The sequence below is a fragment of the Lytechinus variegatus genome, chromosome 2 (genome assembly GCF_018143015.1).
Source record: "Lytechinus variegatus isolate NC3 chromosome 2, Lvar_3.0, whole genome shotgun sequence".
Taxonomy (NCBI): Eukaryota; Metazoa; Echinodermata; class Echinoidea; order Temnopleuroida; family Toxopneustidae; genus Lytechinus; species Lytechinus variegatus.
This window is the reverse complement of record NC_054741.1, coordinates 2,840,318-2,855,516: the sequence shown is the minus strand read 5'-3', so window position 1 is coordinate 2,855,516 and position 15,199 is coordinate 2,840,318. Positions and strand designations below refer to the sequence as shown.

Below are 15,199 nucleotides of genomic sequence, written 5' to 3'. Positions count from 1 at the left end.
CTAAGGTAACCTCTAAATACGTATACCGGGCCTATAAGAAGTATTTTCGGCAGAGGCTGTATATTTTGATACACACTTGATTTTAACCAATAGTTGTGTGAACATTATGTTGCCTATATAGGGTTACTTAAAAGTTGGGCATTTTTGCCCAACACTAAATAAAGCTCCTATAATGCTATTCTTTGTTGAAAATATTCTTTATAGCATTTTTAACAATTGTGAATGAAAATACATATGGTACCAAGACCGATTTCTTATGTATTTTACTGTTTTTTTATTTCTTATGTATTTCTTTGTTTTTATTTTTAATTGTTTTTCGATGGAAATCATTCCAGACTTAAATCTGATCATGAACAAGGCAAATTGATTTAATTTAATCAGTAAAAGTAGAAATTATGATACATTTATGAATTTTGGCTAAAAACACAATTGCATTGGATTTGTACATGAAATCACGTTTATATGAGCAATTTTGGGTCTGACATGCACTCATATAAGGCTGCGTAATGTCGTAACCGCGTACCCGGGCGTCACAAAATAATTTAGTCTCAAAATTTGCGCGAGACTTGAAAGTAAAAAGTCAGTGAGCGGCGAGGTCAAAAAAATTTGCGCAGGAGGTATATCGCGAAAATTGTCGAGGGGGGGGGGGGCATTATGCCCCCCCGGGGGGAATTAGGGTTAATATAATGCCGAGCTAAAGACGAAAGATTAGTGAATCTCCCAAATAACGGCGCATATTGTCCAATCTAGTAAGCATGCATGAGTTGCGGACGTTTCCATATTTTTTTTTTCAATCATATTGCGAATCAAGTGCTCCATCTACATGATCTAGACAGTATTTCAGATTGCCAAATTTTGCTACCAAATTCAATATCTACTCCAGAGCAATCAATTTAATGTCTGTTAGTATGTAATCATATTAAAACATCAGCAAACGACGGGTTTGGTTACCGAAGATTAGGAAATATCTAAATACACCCTTTTCGCAACATTGAGTCCGGCAACATTAGTTACTTTGGTCCCATCTGGTATGCACTCATCAATGGAAGTCCCCCCCCCCCTCCGGCGGCTACCTCTAGTGCTTGGAGGAACTAAATGTGGCTCTTCTAGATCTGAAACTAGTCATACATCGGATATGTCGATTGCTACCATAATAGTAGCAACCATAATTTCGCACACAAACCGCACATTGAGTGTTACCATTGTGGATGCGAAAGGTAAAAAAAAAGATCACATGTCACACAACTTGCATTGCAGGACAGTCTTTTGGCCCAACAGTCTCTTCCAAAATCAACTACCGTCGTAAAGGTCCGTTTCCGTCGTCCTGCAAAGAGTTCAGAATATCATTTTCCAACCGGACTATTCATACCAGCACAATACAATGCATTTAGCAATTTGCAGGCCAAACTTTCTGATGAAATTATAAAGTGGTACTCATCCTGTAATCAAATGCTCTTTATAATGCATCATATGACTCAACCCCGATGGAGTATGCCCCCTTTAAAATGGGTTATTTATCACATCATGGAGCTGCATGATCACACGTGGCCCCATGCAAACACTAAAATACTCTCGAGGAGAAAGTCCATTTTCAATTGACTTCTAGGTGTTGAGTTATGTCGTGTTCTCTAAGGCCGTTTTCAGTGGAGTTACTCTGGAGTAACTCCTGGGGCGGCCCGTAACACAAAGCTTAGCAATGATCGTAGAACATTTTTCTACGATTGAGCGTGTGAAAGGTCCGATGATTCTAAAGAGGAATTGCAATCATCAATACAATGATGGTTCATATGATTCTTGTGTGAAAAAGTGGGTCGAGCTCTCCGGTTTGAATCCGGATCGAAATAATCCTAGAATTTTCATACTGCCTGCATGCAAAAGTGGGGTAACTCCTTCTGGACTCTGGAGTAACTCTACTTCGGCTGTCATGGTTAGGTATACTTAATATTGATTACCCTGTATTCATGAAAACCTTACATCACTCTTTCCCTTCCCCCATCCCTCCCTCCTCTCTCCGCCTACCCCATAGGCGGCGAAAGCGGGGAGGGTGGATGGACCTCCCCCCCCCTAAATCGAGGTGGGGGACTATTTTTTTGGCTAACCTTTTTTTTTATTTGCTTGTCAAATTCTTTTACCTGTGTCCATCCCAAAATTTCTGGTGGACCCCCCTAATTTGTTTGGCTTCCACCCCCCCCCCTCTCTCTCTCTGGCTGCAGCAGAATGACATGCCCAATTAAAATCACAATTAAAAATAATATTGACAGACAAACAAAATAATAATAATAATGATAAAATAACATTGATGATCGACTGGACCTTTGGTATCAAAAATAAATCCTATAATTATAATCGACATTGAACATTCCTATTCAAGCACACCATAAAATAGTTTGATGTAAGAAATGACGAAAACTAGTTACCTTGAAATCACAGAGATATGACTTCCGTTCGCTTATTTTTATTTTTTTTTCCGCATGTTTTTTTTAAAGCAGGTATAAGCATGACCTTTGATTAATTGGTGCAATATACCACCCAGTGATCATCGTTTAGATAGCATAAATTGCGATTAAATAAAGTGGCAATTAAACCTGAAAGCTCTTCAAAATCAATTGGCGATGGCAAGGCTCCATGTAAAAATGGCAGAGGTAAAAATTACAAAGGTAAAAATGGCAGAGGTAAAAATGGCAGAGGTAAAAATGGCAAAGGTAAAAATGGCAGAGGTAAAAACGGCAAAGGTACAAATGGCAGAGGTACAAATGGCAAAGGTAAATGACAGAGGTAAAAATGGCAAAGGTAAAAAGGGGTCCGACCACTTGACCGAAGCCCCGCGAGGCCGAAGGCCCGCCAGACCGACTTTTTATTTATTTTCCTTCATCAGGTGCCGAGTGGTTTAAGGCGCCTCGTTGCAGCGGCGTAGGCCTATGCCTGTTATCAGAGGGGGGAGGGGCAGAGCAAAATATTATTCGCGGTATAACTCCGTCTAGAATTAGTGACATAGCTAGGATTTCAGTTTTGGAGCTCCCGTGAGGGGAGGGGGTGCAGGGAGGGGGAGTGTCCTCCGTGAGAAGAGAAGCGTGGAAGCTCTGACGTTCCTGTGAATCGTTCATTGTCTGCTCCCGCTCATCTTAATACGTCCTCTGCCTGTTTTCGTGGGGGGGGGGGGGGGGGGTAGAGCCATTCAAAGAAACGTCGGAGCTTACGCATGATCCAGTGCACACGTTTTGCTTGATGACTATTAAAGGAAAAGTCCACCCCAACAAAAAGTTGATTTGAATAAAAGAACAATCTAACCAGCATAACGCCAAAATTTTCATCAAATTCAGATGTGAAATAAGAAAGTTATGGCATTTCAAATGTCTTCATTTCAAAGTTGCTTTATTTCACAAAACAGTTATCCTGGTCGGTATGCAAATGAGCAGACCGATAACGTCACCCACTCACTATTCTTGTGCATTTTATTACATGAAAATTAATAAGAAAAATTTTAATTTTCTCCTCATTGCCATGTGAACAAAATTCTATTCCTCCCTGATATTGTAGTAATTATTGTAGGCCCATAAGCCAAATAATAACAACTGGGGGTACCGTCTATGGAAGATAATACACGCAGTACCCCCAAGGATTGTTTTTTCTTTTTTTTCTCCCCCCCCCCCCTATTTGAATCTTACACTCCTGGGGGGATATTATTTACAATTAAAAAGATAGAAATACCCGTGCCCTTCACATATGCTCAAGAGTGAGCTTCGTTTAATTACCACTTTCTCCCGTTTTCTTTTCTTCAACCTCTCCGCTTCCCTCCCCCCACCCTTCTTTCGCTCTCCTCTCCTTGTCTTCCCTTTATTGTTTTCACGTTCAAAGAAAAGAGTTATCGATGAAAATAGAAAGTATTTTTTTTCTTTTTGTAAGAAACAAATAAAAGAAAAAAGAGAGGACAAAGATAAAGACATTTTTTTTTCATTGGTACTCATACATTTGAATAAATACAAGAGGCTTCACAATTGGATTTTATTATTCCTGTGATTTATGGGTCACACACACGGATACTTCAAATTTTCCAATAAAACATCTTTTTTTCTACGTAGATTTCACACAATACGGAAGAACTTGGGAATTCAAATACAATAACATGGAACCTTGGTTGTAATAGACTATTTTCATGGAGGGATTTTGTGAATCTATCTGAACATGGAATTAACAATTGACATAATACAACGATGAAATGATTAAAGCGTTTTCACATGGTAAACTGTAAACAGGGTCGATTTTACAAAGAGTTGCGATTGTTCTGATCACCAAAGCTATGGTAATCCAACAATGTCAACATTTAGGTACATGCATGATGTTTCCTACATACATAGTTGTCTGGACAAATTAATATCGGTCCTCTTGTTCACATACGGACATTGTGCGAATTTTCGGTAGGAAAAATTATGACGATGGATTTCCATATAGCCTAGTTGAGGTTGATTGCGTCAATCACATCTCTTTGTAAGACGGGACCGATGTTCATTGTTGAAACTGCCTGGCATTAGAATACATAATTTCGGCAGGGACCTGTCTTAATCTATCATCATTCTCAACTATGGAAAACTGTTTCTGTTTGTGGTAACTCCCGTAGGAACTCAGCAGGACAGCATTTTGCTGGTAAACGCCAAGTTGGTATATAACCAATTACCTTGGAAACATTTTACGTCTAGGTGGCTGACGTAATAGACGACAGATATCACTCTTGGGCCTTTTTATCAAAGTAGAGACAATGGCAGTGTTGGGATTCGAACTCACAACCTTGCGATTATGAGTCTAATGCTCTACCCACTGGACCACCCGACAATCATGTCACAATTTGCAAAAATGTGTATCACTGCCTGTTCCACATTAAAACTATGGCAGAGGCCGCACAAAGGCCGTTAGCGCACTGCGCATCGCCTTCCCGCACAAAGTTAGCGCATAGTGTTCACTGCACGATAACGGCCCTTTCGCGGGAATGCGATGCTAACGGCCTTTGTGCGAGAAGGCAACGAATATAGAGAATACCATAATACGAATGGACATAATGCTTTACTTATGACATCACTGGCTTTCCATAATTTGTAATCATGAAATCAATCAGAACTCAACTTAGCACAGGGCAATGAATGAAAAAAATTCAATAATGGCAGGTTACACATCACCCGAATAGCTTGTTTTTTATTGTAATTATACTCTTTGTTTTTATGTTTCCAATTTTGTGTTTGTTTTTGTGTCTAGATTCAATGAAATATTTTTTTAAGTGCAGATAGCATCTGAATTTTGTTTTTCCAAATAAAAATAACTTAGGTTATGGTTGCAGATCATGTAACTTGTTGCATTACCCTTTTTCAAATTGAATATGAAATCACTATATTACCATATTCAAGAGATACAATACACACATTTCTCATAAAGCAACAAATATGTGAGGTATGGATTATAAGAAAATGTATAGCATATATATATATCATACCAGACAATTCTCATATTGCTAAGTTGCATGGTGTGGTGTGACGGGTATGAAAGATTAAAACACATGTACCGTATATTTGATGACGAAAAAATTGGGTAAGTGGAAAAGAATAACTTTGCACATATTTCTTTTCAACTATCAGATATTTCCTAGTCAACACATCACAAGTTAATACTGGACATGAGCACACAGCATGGAGTAAAGATAATGCAACTCGATGAATTCATTAAAAATCATATTGTACAATTCGCTGGAGAAACACTTGTTAAAAACGCATGTTCCTTTGTTAAAATTAAATTATTGCAATTTCATTAAAATATCAAACAGGTATAGTGCAATACTCAGGGGAAAATAAAAATGTGTGTTCCACTATGAAATGAAAGAACATGTGCTACAGTTGATATCCTTTGGCAAGGCGTTAATCCACACTTTGCCACTCTCCACCCAGGTTTTAAATGGGTACCCGGTAAGATGTGAAAGCCTATATGTAGTATGCCTAGCAATTGAGTCATAGAACTCTTGTTGGAATAATAATACTTATTCAATACTTATATAGCACCTAACAAAATTTCTCTAAGCGCTCCCCAGGGAGTGGAGAAGGTGCATACATTGTATGCGGGCATGCAAGGAGCCGATGACCAGGGTAATAATGTCTGCAAAGCGCATAGAGACGCGTTCCAATGTATTAAGCGCTAAATACCTGTAAATGCAGATTATTATTTATCCAAAAGATTATTATTTGTCCAAAAGTATTCTATGTTGCTTGACAGCAGTTATGAGCACCAGACTGACCAGCTAACTCTCACTCATAACATATACCGGTATGTTATATGTATTTTTTTTACCTTACTGTCAATATTTTTGTTGTTTTTATTAATGTCAGCTCACCCTCACGCTTTGAGACATCCAAAAAAGAGAGTTTTACATGTACATATGTAATTGTTTTAGTGGTATCATTATACCTGTGAATTCACAACTAGGATTAGTCTTTGACAAAAAAATTGGTATAAAAAAGTATCAAGGCTTTACCCGACTTCCCATTTATTCATTATTTAGCATTTATTGACAAAAAAATAATACTACATCATCTTAACCATACCTTGTGTACAAAGTCTATGGGAAATGAAATTCATAAAAGAATGGTTATTTTTCGTTTTAATTGGTCTGCTTAATTAATCTAGGGTTTAATTCAGTTGTTAAATGGTCTGTAATATTGAAAAAAAAAACAATGAAAAACAAAGGATGAAAAAAAATATTAAAAAACATAGAAATAAAGAAGGAAAAAAATCGGCTTTTGCAATTTTTCTTTGTGGAAACCCTTAAATTAGATCACAAAGAGGAGATCTGCAAAAATGGAAGAAAATCTGAAGTGATATTTGGTGATAAATACATGTATGCAAATAATGTTTTTCATGAATTAATTTGCATATTTTATTCATAATAATTTTTTTTACTATTTCAGAATTTTCTTTTTATACCATCTTGTAGTTTATGTGGTAAGGAATGTGAGTCCCAAAATTTCGGCATGATTGCGTGAACGGCAGCCGAAATCAGAAGGGGGAGGGGCCATCATGCCTCAATACGTCTCAATTGGCCAAGTCCTTTTAGGGTTAAACTTGCTTTGTTTTGCTTCTGACATGCCACGAATAGAACTTTGACGAAATTTTCTTGATGTCTACCGAAAATGAATTTAAGCTAACTTTCACATCCCTATAATTTTAAAACCTATGCAATGACAAGTTTTGATGATTTACATGAAAGATTCAATAGTTGAAAGCATTTCAATAATTTGACAGGATTTTTTTAAATAAAAGTTATTTGGGACACAAAAGACATTCAAAGGTCAATCTAAACTTTAAAAATAACAATAACGACAGACTGCTATAAATATCCTTGCAGTGCTGATTCGATTTCTCTTTACAATTTTTGATAAAATTTAATGATCACCGGTGCATTATAGCACTTTTTCACTTAATAAATACAGAACAATTTTACACATAGAAATTAAACAATAAAAAATAGAACTCTCTCATTAAATATACAAACCGCATGCCTAAAACTGAATTGTGGCGGTAATGTAGAATTAATTCAGTCATAAATATTAAAGACATTTTTTTAGTATTCTTTCAACCATATCCAACAATACTTCATATATATATCTAGCAGCAAATTCACCTCAAAATATGTACTTTTTCAAAATCTTAACAAGAATGTTTTAAAACAACTTGGTAACAGATGAATGATATGAATGAATATCAATAAAACAACCTGGACATGGACAGAATACTGAACTGAATTCCAATGCCCATGTTATTGACCCCTGTCAAAGAATAATAGGACACCATATATCAAAAAGCAGGTTTGCAATATCTGTTTAATTTTTTTCTTCTTACATTTTGCTTTTAAAGTTTGGAAACTGAAAATAACAAAAATAAGTTAAAAGATAATATGTTATTATTTAAAACAAGTCTCACAATAAAAACATGAGAATAAATCTAGGTAGATTTTTGTTATTTCTGTTATCTCAAGAATAAAAAAGACATCAACAAAAAATATTAATAATTACATTTACCAAAAGAGGGCAGTAGAGCAATAAGCTCAATAATACATGGTATTGGTCCCTCGGCCAGATAAAAAATAACAATTTTTTCGGAGTAGATTAAATCATATTATACTACCACTCATGAAATCTGGATGAAATAAATATAGCTTTCTTCACCATTGACGAGTTAAGAAAGAGCACAGTAAAAACAAGAAACATACAATGTAAGGAAAATTTTTGACGTTTTTGGTTTTCCATAATTTAGACCGTGGTCTAACTTAAGCCTTACTTACGAATATGGGTCTTTGACTACATACACCTCAAAAAAGAAAGCTTTTTTTGTGTGTACCATCACACATACGCAATGTACCGGTATGCTATTGCCTTCAGACATCCCAAAGAAACATGTTCTGGACCGCACAAGACCATTACCATTATGGGCACATGCAATTATTACGCACACATGTCCAATGGGGATATCACTATTCTGAGATATAGTGATTTGAATTGCACAAGAGCTGTATCCCCTGATATACATGTAGCACAATGGTGCTGCAAAGTTAGTATGATGTACAACCCTGCACTATTTAAGTGGTACTGTGCGAGAAGTTCTTTGGCCAATATCACAGTACAAAGATTAATAACCTTCAAGATGTATATCATTTTATATTCTTTATATTCAGGATAATGCCTTTAAGCATCACAAAGATAGATTAAATCCATCATATTTAGTTGGAGCAAATAAATTAGAGTATCAGCCAAGATATGTCCATTGTTCTCAACATAAAGATGCCATATTTGCCTATGAAAGCCTATATGCATGTGACAGCAGGCAAAAATCTGAAACCACCAAGTTTGTTCACATCTCTGTAATCATCAAATCCATACAAGTGGGGCCCTATATTATTTCAAACCTCACCTTTACAGTTTTCAGCTGAAGATGGCAATCAAGATGTTGTGACCATCTGTTGAGAAAAGCAACAATCTTGTTTGGGTTTCTGCAGATGCGTTAACATTCCAACAAGTCACTTTGCTCGTCTGCATAGCTGAATTCAAAGATAAATTCCCATTTTCCTCTCATTTTTGTTCCGATTCGATAGAAGCGCATCTGTGACCTTTCACCTATCAACTCTAAACATGCCACCAACTGCCATCCCACAAAACATATAAATCCCACAGATCTGGCATGTCACGAGTTAATAAAATTATTGCCCATGTTAAAATCAAAGTCTTGGCAAGTATCAGAAACCACTAAATTGATCAACATATTTCAGAGTTTGTTCACATCTTGGCATTCACAGATTCGCTGTCGCCATACTTTTCCATGAACCTTGTGTGAAAGGTTTTAAATCTTTCCATGACATCGTGGATCAGCTCAACGGATGGTAGAATCGTCATTCTAGAAGAGAAAGGGAAAGGGAGAAACAATACAATCATAAAAATAGAACTATAAATCTGAAAACATTATTCTGCTTGGAATAAATGAATGAATGATAAAATGCTCATAGGTCGAGGTTCGAAGAAGTATGAATATTTAACTATAATTATAACAATGAAAGATAATACTTGGCTGTTACAATCTTTCTTTCCAAAGAAAGCACATGTAAGAAGCAAAAGCAAATCTTACAAGTAACAGGAGAAACCAGACGAGCAATGATTTAAAGTCCTCTCTCAGGGAATCCGTAGTTGAATGTTTTACAGATTTACTTACTACATGATATAACTGTAAGCCAATTACAGTGGTTTCATTTTCGTCAATTTCATGAGCCCAACATTGCAAATATTTTGACTTTTAAGAACTGTTGCACATAACACATAAAAACACTTGCCCGGATCATGAAACCATGATCTCATGAATTCTTTAAATTAATTATAAACCATCTTAGTATCTATATGCCTTAATATTGACTTAGAGGCAATTCCAGTTATGTCTGCCCAACCCCCATTTGTGGGGCCTTCTTGAAAAAGTTGTAATATCTCTAGGCCTGCAGTCATGAGTGGAGTAAGAATGGGAAAATGGAATGTACAAAAGAATTTTATAGAATTGCCCTCATGTACAGAAGTGCACCGAGTCAGTTCATACTGCCAAAACAACCGAAACAGCTCTATGAATAGATTCAAACATGGCATCTCAATATCTACTATCAAATCATGGTATTTTCAGACCATAAGCTTCGGTCTCTGTTATATTGGTTGTTCCACTGAACTCTGTTGGCTCCACTCACCACTTACAGAGACAGAAGTTCTAACTCGATCTGAACATTGACTCAATGGCCATATGTTCATGTATTAAGTTCGGATAAACCAGGAAAGTGGGTGCTGCACGACAGCCGAAGTCACTTTTTTCCCTTTTAAGTTTATTTTTCCCCATTTTGGTGCATTTCAGGCAAAATGGGAATAATAATCTTTATTTTAGTCCAGTTCTTCTTAAATATTTTTATGAAATAAAGACATACACCGATGAGCCCCGTCGGGGGGATTTTGCATTGTTAACCCCTAATGGCAGCTGCACAATCGTGAGCCATCTGGGTATGTGGACAATTTTTTTTAAATATTAATGTTAAACTCAGGGGTGTGAGTGGTCACAAATAAAAAGATCTGAAAAAAGCTGAAGAATGTTGAAAAAATCTGAAATAGAAAGAGCTAACATACTTTTTGTACAGGGGAAAGCCAAATAGAAGCTGAAATTCAGCTGAAAATCAAAACAAATCAGATAAAATGAAATCAGATAAAAATCTGAACTCTCATACCCCTGGTTAAACTCCAAAAAACAGACAACTGCCAGCTGTCTAGGTATTTTGTGCGTGCCAGGGTTGAATGTGCTTTGAATAACCATGAGACTAGACCCAGTTTGTGCTTGGAAGAACATTCCTCCAGGGTTTCGTGCAGGGAAGGAGGTGTAGACCAAGAAACAATGGGGAAAGAAAGGTTTTAGGTTAATTGAAACGAGGTGAGCACAGGAATAAGAAGGATGGCAAAAATGCAGGGTCATTTAACATTGCAGTGAATTGCAATTTTCCAGGGCTCGGTTTTTTATAATTTCTTGGGCTTTTATGATAATTTTTTTGGGGAGGGAGCCTGAGCCCCCATGTAATTCTTTCCTAGACCTACGGTTATTTGACTATGGGACAAGACAGACCCAGTGATATTACCTGAAGTGATAGGTTCCTTCTCTTTGGCCGAAACCGCTACCAGGTACCACGCAAACACCAGCCTCCTCCAAGAAGTGTTCAGCGTAGAATAAATCAGGCTGCTTACCCAACTCCTGCAAGAAATAACAAGGATACTCTTACAGGATTTTGATAATTCAGAGATCTTGAAAAAATGGAATATCTAACTTTATATATTATACGCACTCTGCAATGTCCTTTTCGGTTTAATGGAACTTCAAGTAGCTAACAGAAGCTCAAAGGTTTACACTTTATTCATCAGTATTTCAACTACATTTAGACGATAACTACCAATTTCCATGATGAGAGAGGTTTTTAATTTGTATTTCAATATCATGAATGTATTAAACAGGCTCTGCCTTCAAATTAAGAGGTTACAAGTTTTCAATTCTATTATTCAGTATGTACGAATGAAAAATAGGAGCCTCAGTAGAGCAATTAGGCTCAATACACACTATGCTCAGCTTACAGAGCTTGGATATTCACAGCTCTTGTGTTATTAAATGCAGGTATGTGCATCTCTTATGTAGGTCATTGACCTTAAGATTTTGACAAGGGATAATGCAGGTGAGTCAGTGGCATTTATTGGTTCAAAAGAATATTAAATTAAGGCCATGAGGTTCAAAGTATGCCAAAGGAGACAAGTGCCACAGTGGGACTTGAATCAAGGACCATAGGACTTTGATACTGGCTTAAATTCACAAAGGTGGTTTGGATTGTACCTTAGTACAAAACCATGGTCTATGCAGATTTCTTGTATTATTGAACTTCATTTAGCATTCTTTGCCAAAAGCATGCATTTAATTGGACTTTTCTTTATAGTGTATGTGATGAAAAAAGGGTAATTATGTAAACAAAATCTGCATAGTTCATGGTTTTGTACCATGGTACAATTGAAATCCCCTTTGTGAATTTGGGCAGATGGGGTAGGGCCCGGGGGGCCACTTCCATTGACGAGTGGATGCCATGAGCGACCATGGGGTCTCCAAAAGCACCCAAAACACATATTTTCTATATTCTGAAAATGCACGTATTGGCATGTGAAACCCTATCCTTTAACAAGTATCAAAAACAATACTTTGGCAAGCATTCCCTGAATTGACCCCCTAAACAAGTACAACAATATTTTTAGTGTTATGTCACTCAGTCGTCGGTTTTACCTTTACCTGATTGGGTTTAGTATAGCCCCACGTCCCACATCTCGCGCAAAATCATACTCTATAAACACGCAGTGTGACTCTTGGGGCAAAAAGTACATCCTTTATAAAACATTTTAGTCTTGATTTTTTACACCCTCGCAAATTTGACCCTAAACGCGTAGCTTTCCTATTGAAAATTATTTAAGCGTTATTGACACTTTTATTACGTAACGTACGTAACGTGTCCTCTCTTGAAAAAACATCAATTTTACATGTTTTTTGAGTCGTGCATGGTATCCACTCATCAATGTAAGTGGCCCCCCGGGTGGTAGGGTAGATAACATACCTTTGCCTTCTCTATCGCTTTCCTTGGCAGTGATATACTTGGAAATGAGTACATAGCTCCCATAACTGCATTGCACTTCACGCCTTCGAGGGAGTTAAATCCATCTGCAACTACCTTTGCTTTCAATGCTAAAGTATCCAGGACATGCTTCTTTTCCTGCAAGAAGGGACAAGTATTAAAAATCCATTAAAGACCCTGACCGGTGTAAAAACAATCATAAATCAAAAGAACGGTAATGATTCATACAATACAAATATACCAAAAAATATTACATATATCTCCTTCCATTTCTGACAAATATTAAATAACAAGTGGAATGCCTCTGGCCGTCTCACCTGCATCACGCGGTTCAATATAGCAGCAGTGCTGACTATAAATACTACTCTAACTCGCACAAGATGTTCAGTGATACATGGTTACTCTTATGTCCAAGTTTAATGAACTAGACCACTTTTTATGAACTAGACCAATAAACTTACAGAGATATGATGGTGGTTATTCAACGAAAAACCCCAACATGGCCAAAGTTCATTGACCTTACATGACCTTTGACCTTGATCATGTGACCTGAAACTCGCACAGGATGTTCAGTGATACTTGATTACTCTTATGTACAAGTTTCATGAATCAGATCCATAAACATTCAAAGTTATGATGGTAATTCAACAGATACACCCAATTCGGCCAAAGTTCATTGACCTTTGACCTTGGTCATGTGACCTGAAATGAGCACAGGATGTTCAGTGATACTTGATTACTCTAATGTCCAAGTTCAATGAACTAGACCAATAAACTTTCAAAGTTATGATGGTAATTCAACAGATACCCCAGATTCGGCCAAAGTTCATTGACCCTAAATGACCTTTGACCTTAATCATGAGACCTGAAACTTGCACAAAATGTTCAGTGATGCTTGATTACTATTATGTCCAAGTTTCATTAATCAGATCCATAAACTTTCAAAGTTATGATGGGAATTCAACAGATATCCCCAATTCGGCAAAAGTTCATTGACCCTAAATGACCTTTGACCTTGGTCATGTGACGTGAAACTCATGCAGGATGTTCAGTGATACTTGATTAACCTTATGTCCAAGTTTCATGAACTAGGTCCATATATTTTCTAAGTTATGATGACATTTCAAAAACTTAACCTCAGGTTAAGATTTCGATGTTGATTCCTCCAACATGGTCTAAGTTCATTGACCCTAAATGACCTTTGATCTTGGTCATGTGACATGAAACTCTAATAGGATGTTCAGTAATACTTGATTAACCTTATGGCCAAGTTTTATGAACTAGGTCCATATACTTTCTAAGTTATGACATCATTTCAAAAACTTAACCTCAGGTTAAGATTTGATGTTGACGCCGCCGCCGCCGTCGCCGCCGCCGTCGGAAAAGCGGCGCCTATAGTCTCACTTTGCTTCGCAGGTGAGACAAAAATCAAAAGAAACTTCTCCAAAGTACGCTTCGATTGAGCACCCCCACGTCGCCTGGAAATGATGACGTCACGTTGTGTCTGGAGGGTTGTGATTCCATAGGTTTGTGTACAAAAGCATTGGGTATTTTCTTCCATTTCGATGTTATGAATCCATTTTTTTTTCCGTTTTCAGATGAAAATGGCACTCAAAATTATTCACTGTTCAAATTGTTGTAAACCTACAACTATTCACTACCTTTTTGTGATTTCTTTGTTTGGCTCTTATTGGACCTAAATTGCTATGTCAGGAAAAGTTGTTAGACATAATCTAAATGCAAATATCTGCGCCAAATAAGCAGGAAATAAATATGGCAAAAATTAGTTCAAAACTGTAGATTTCATAAATTCAAGCTTGTGGGAAAAATTTATGTGATATCCCTCTGTGATAGAAGTGAAGAGAATGAAATGCATTATCTGAAAGCAAAAAAAAATCACTGTTTTTCTGTGTTCAAACCTAAGGAATCATGACGCTTCTTACACAACGTGATGTCACGGTCTCGAGGCAGGTGAAAAGCACAATAAAGCCTATTTTCTAAGCCGGGTTCGAAGCCCGATAATTGGAATATTCTTAAGCAAAATACTCAGCTGGGAAGCGGTGAAAATGCATAAAGCATACATTGCTGTATTTAGTAGCTTATAAGCTTTCGATTGGTATATAATTTGACAATTTCATTTTTGGGTCCGGTCTGGGTCTTTAATATTGTGTTCTAAGACGAATATTCTGAAGCCAGTTTTAACTCTACTATGCTGGGGATGGGCAAGGATCCCCCCCCACCCCTTCACGTTTTGCACAAAATTTTCATATCACGAAATGCTCTGAGGACTATATTTCCTTCGTCATCTTTAAGACAATTTTTGCGATGCCAAGGTACACATCATTTTGTACATGCACCTCGGACCAAAAATTGCTAAAAAAAAGTGAGTTTATGAACAATTTCAATACAAATTGTCTTTTCAGTATCACATTCAAATTGTTTGATTTCATGCTGTATATGATTGCATACATGTAGGTGTCACAAACTAGATAATCAGAACATTTG

General features: G+C 36.9%; 1 protein-coding gene across 1 annotated transcript in view; it reads right to left on the bottom strand.

Annotated features, from left to right (window-relative positions):
• Positions 1 to 8,897: 8,897 nt before the first annotated feature.
• The window catches only part of LOC121407064 (alanine aminotransferase 1-like), a 31,271-nt gene continuing 24,969 nt past the window's right edge, over positions 8,898 to 15,199 (bottom strand). Inside the window, exons 11-13 of the mRNA XM_041597983.1 lie at positions 12,677 to 12,832; positions 11,174 to 11,286; positions 8,898 to 9,420 (exon numbers count right to left, since the gene is read on the bottom strand). Of these exons, the coding sequence (XP_041453917.1) occupies positions 9,303 to 9,420; positions 11,174 to 11,286; positions 12,677 to 12,832 (387 nt within the window). The 3' untranslated portion in view covers positions 8,898 to 9,302. The remainder of the gene's footprint in view (positions 9,421 to 11,173; positions 11,287 to 12,676; positions 12,833 to 15,199) is intronic.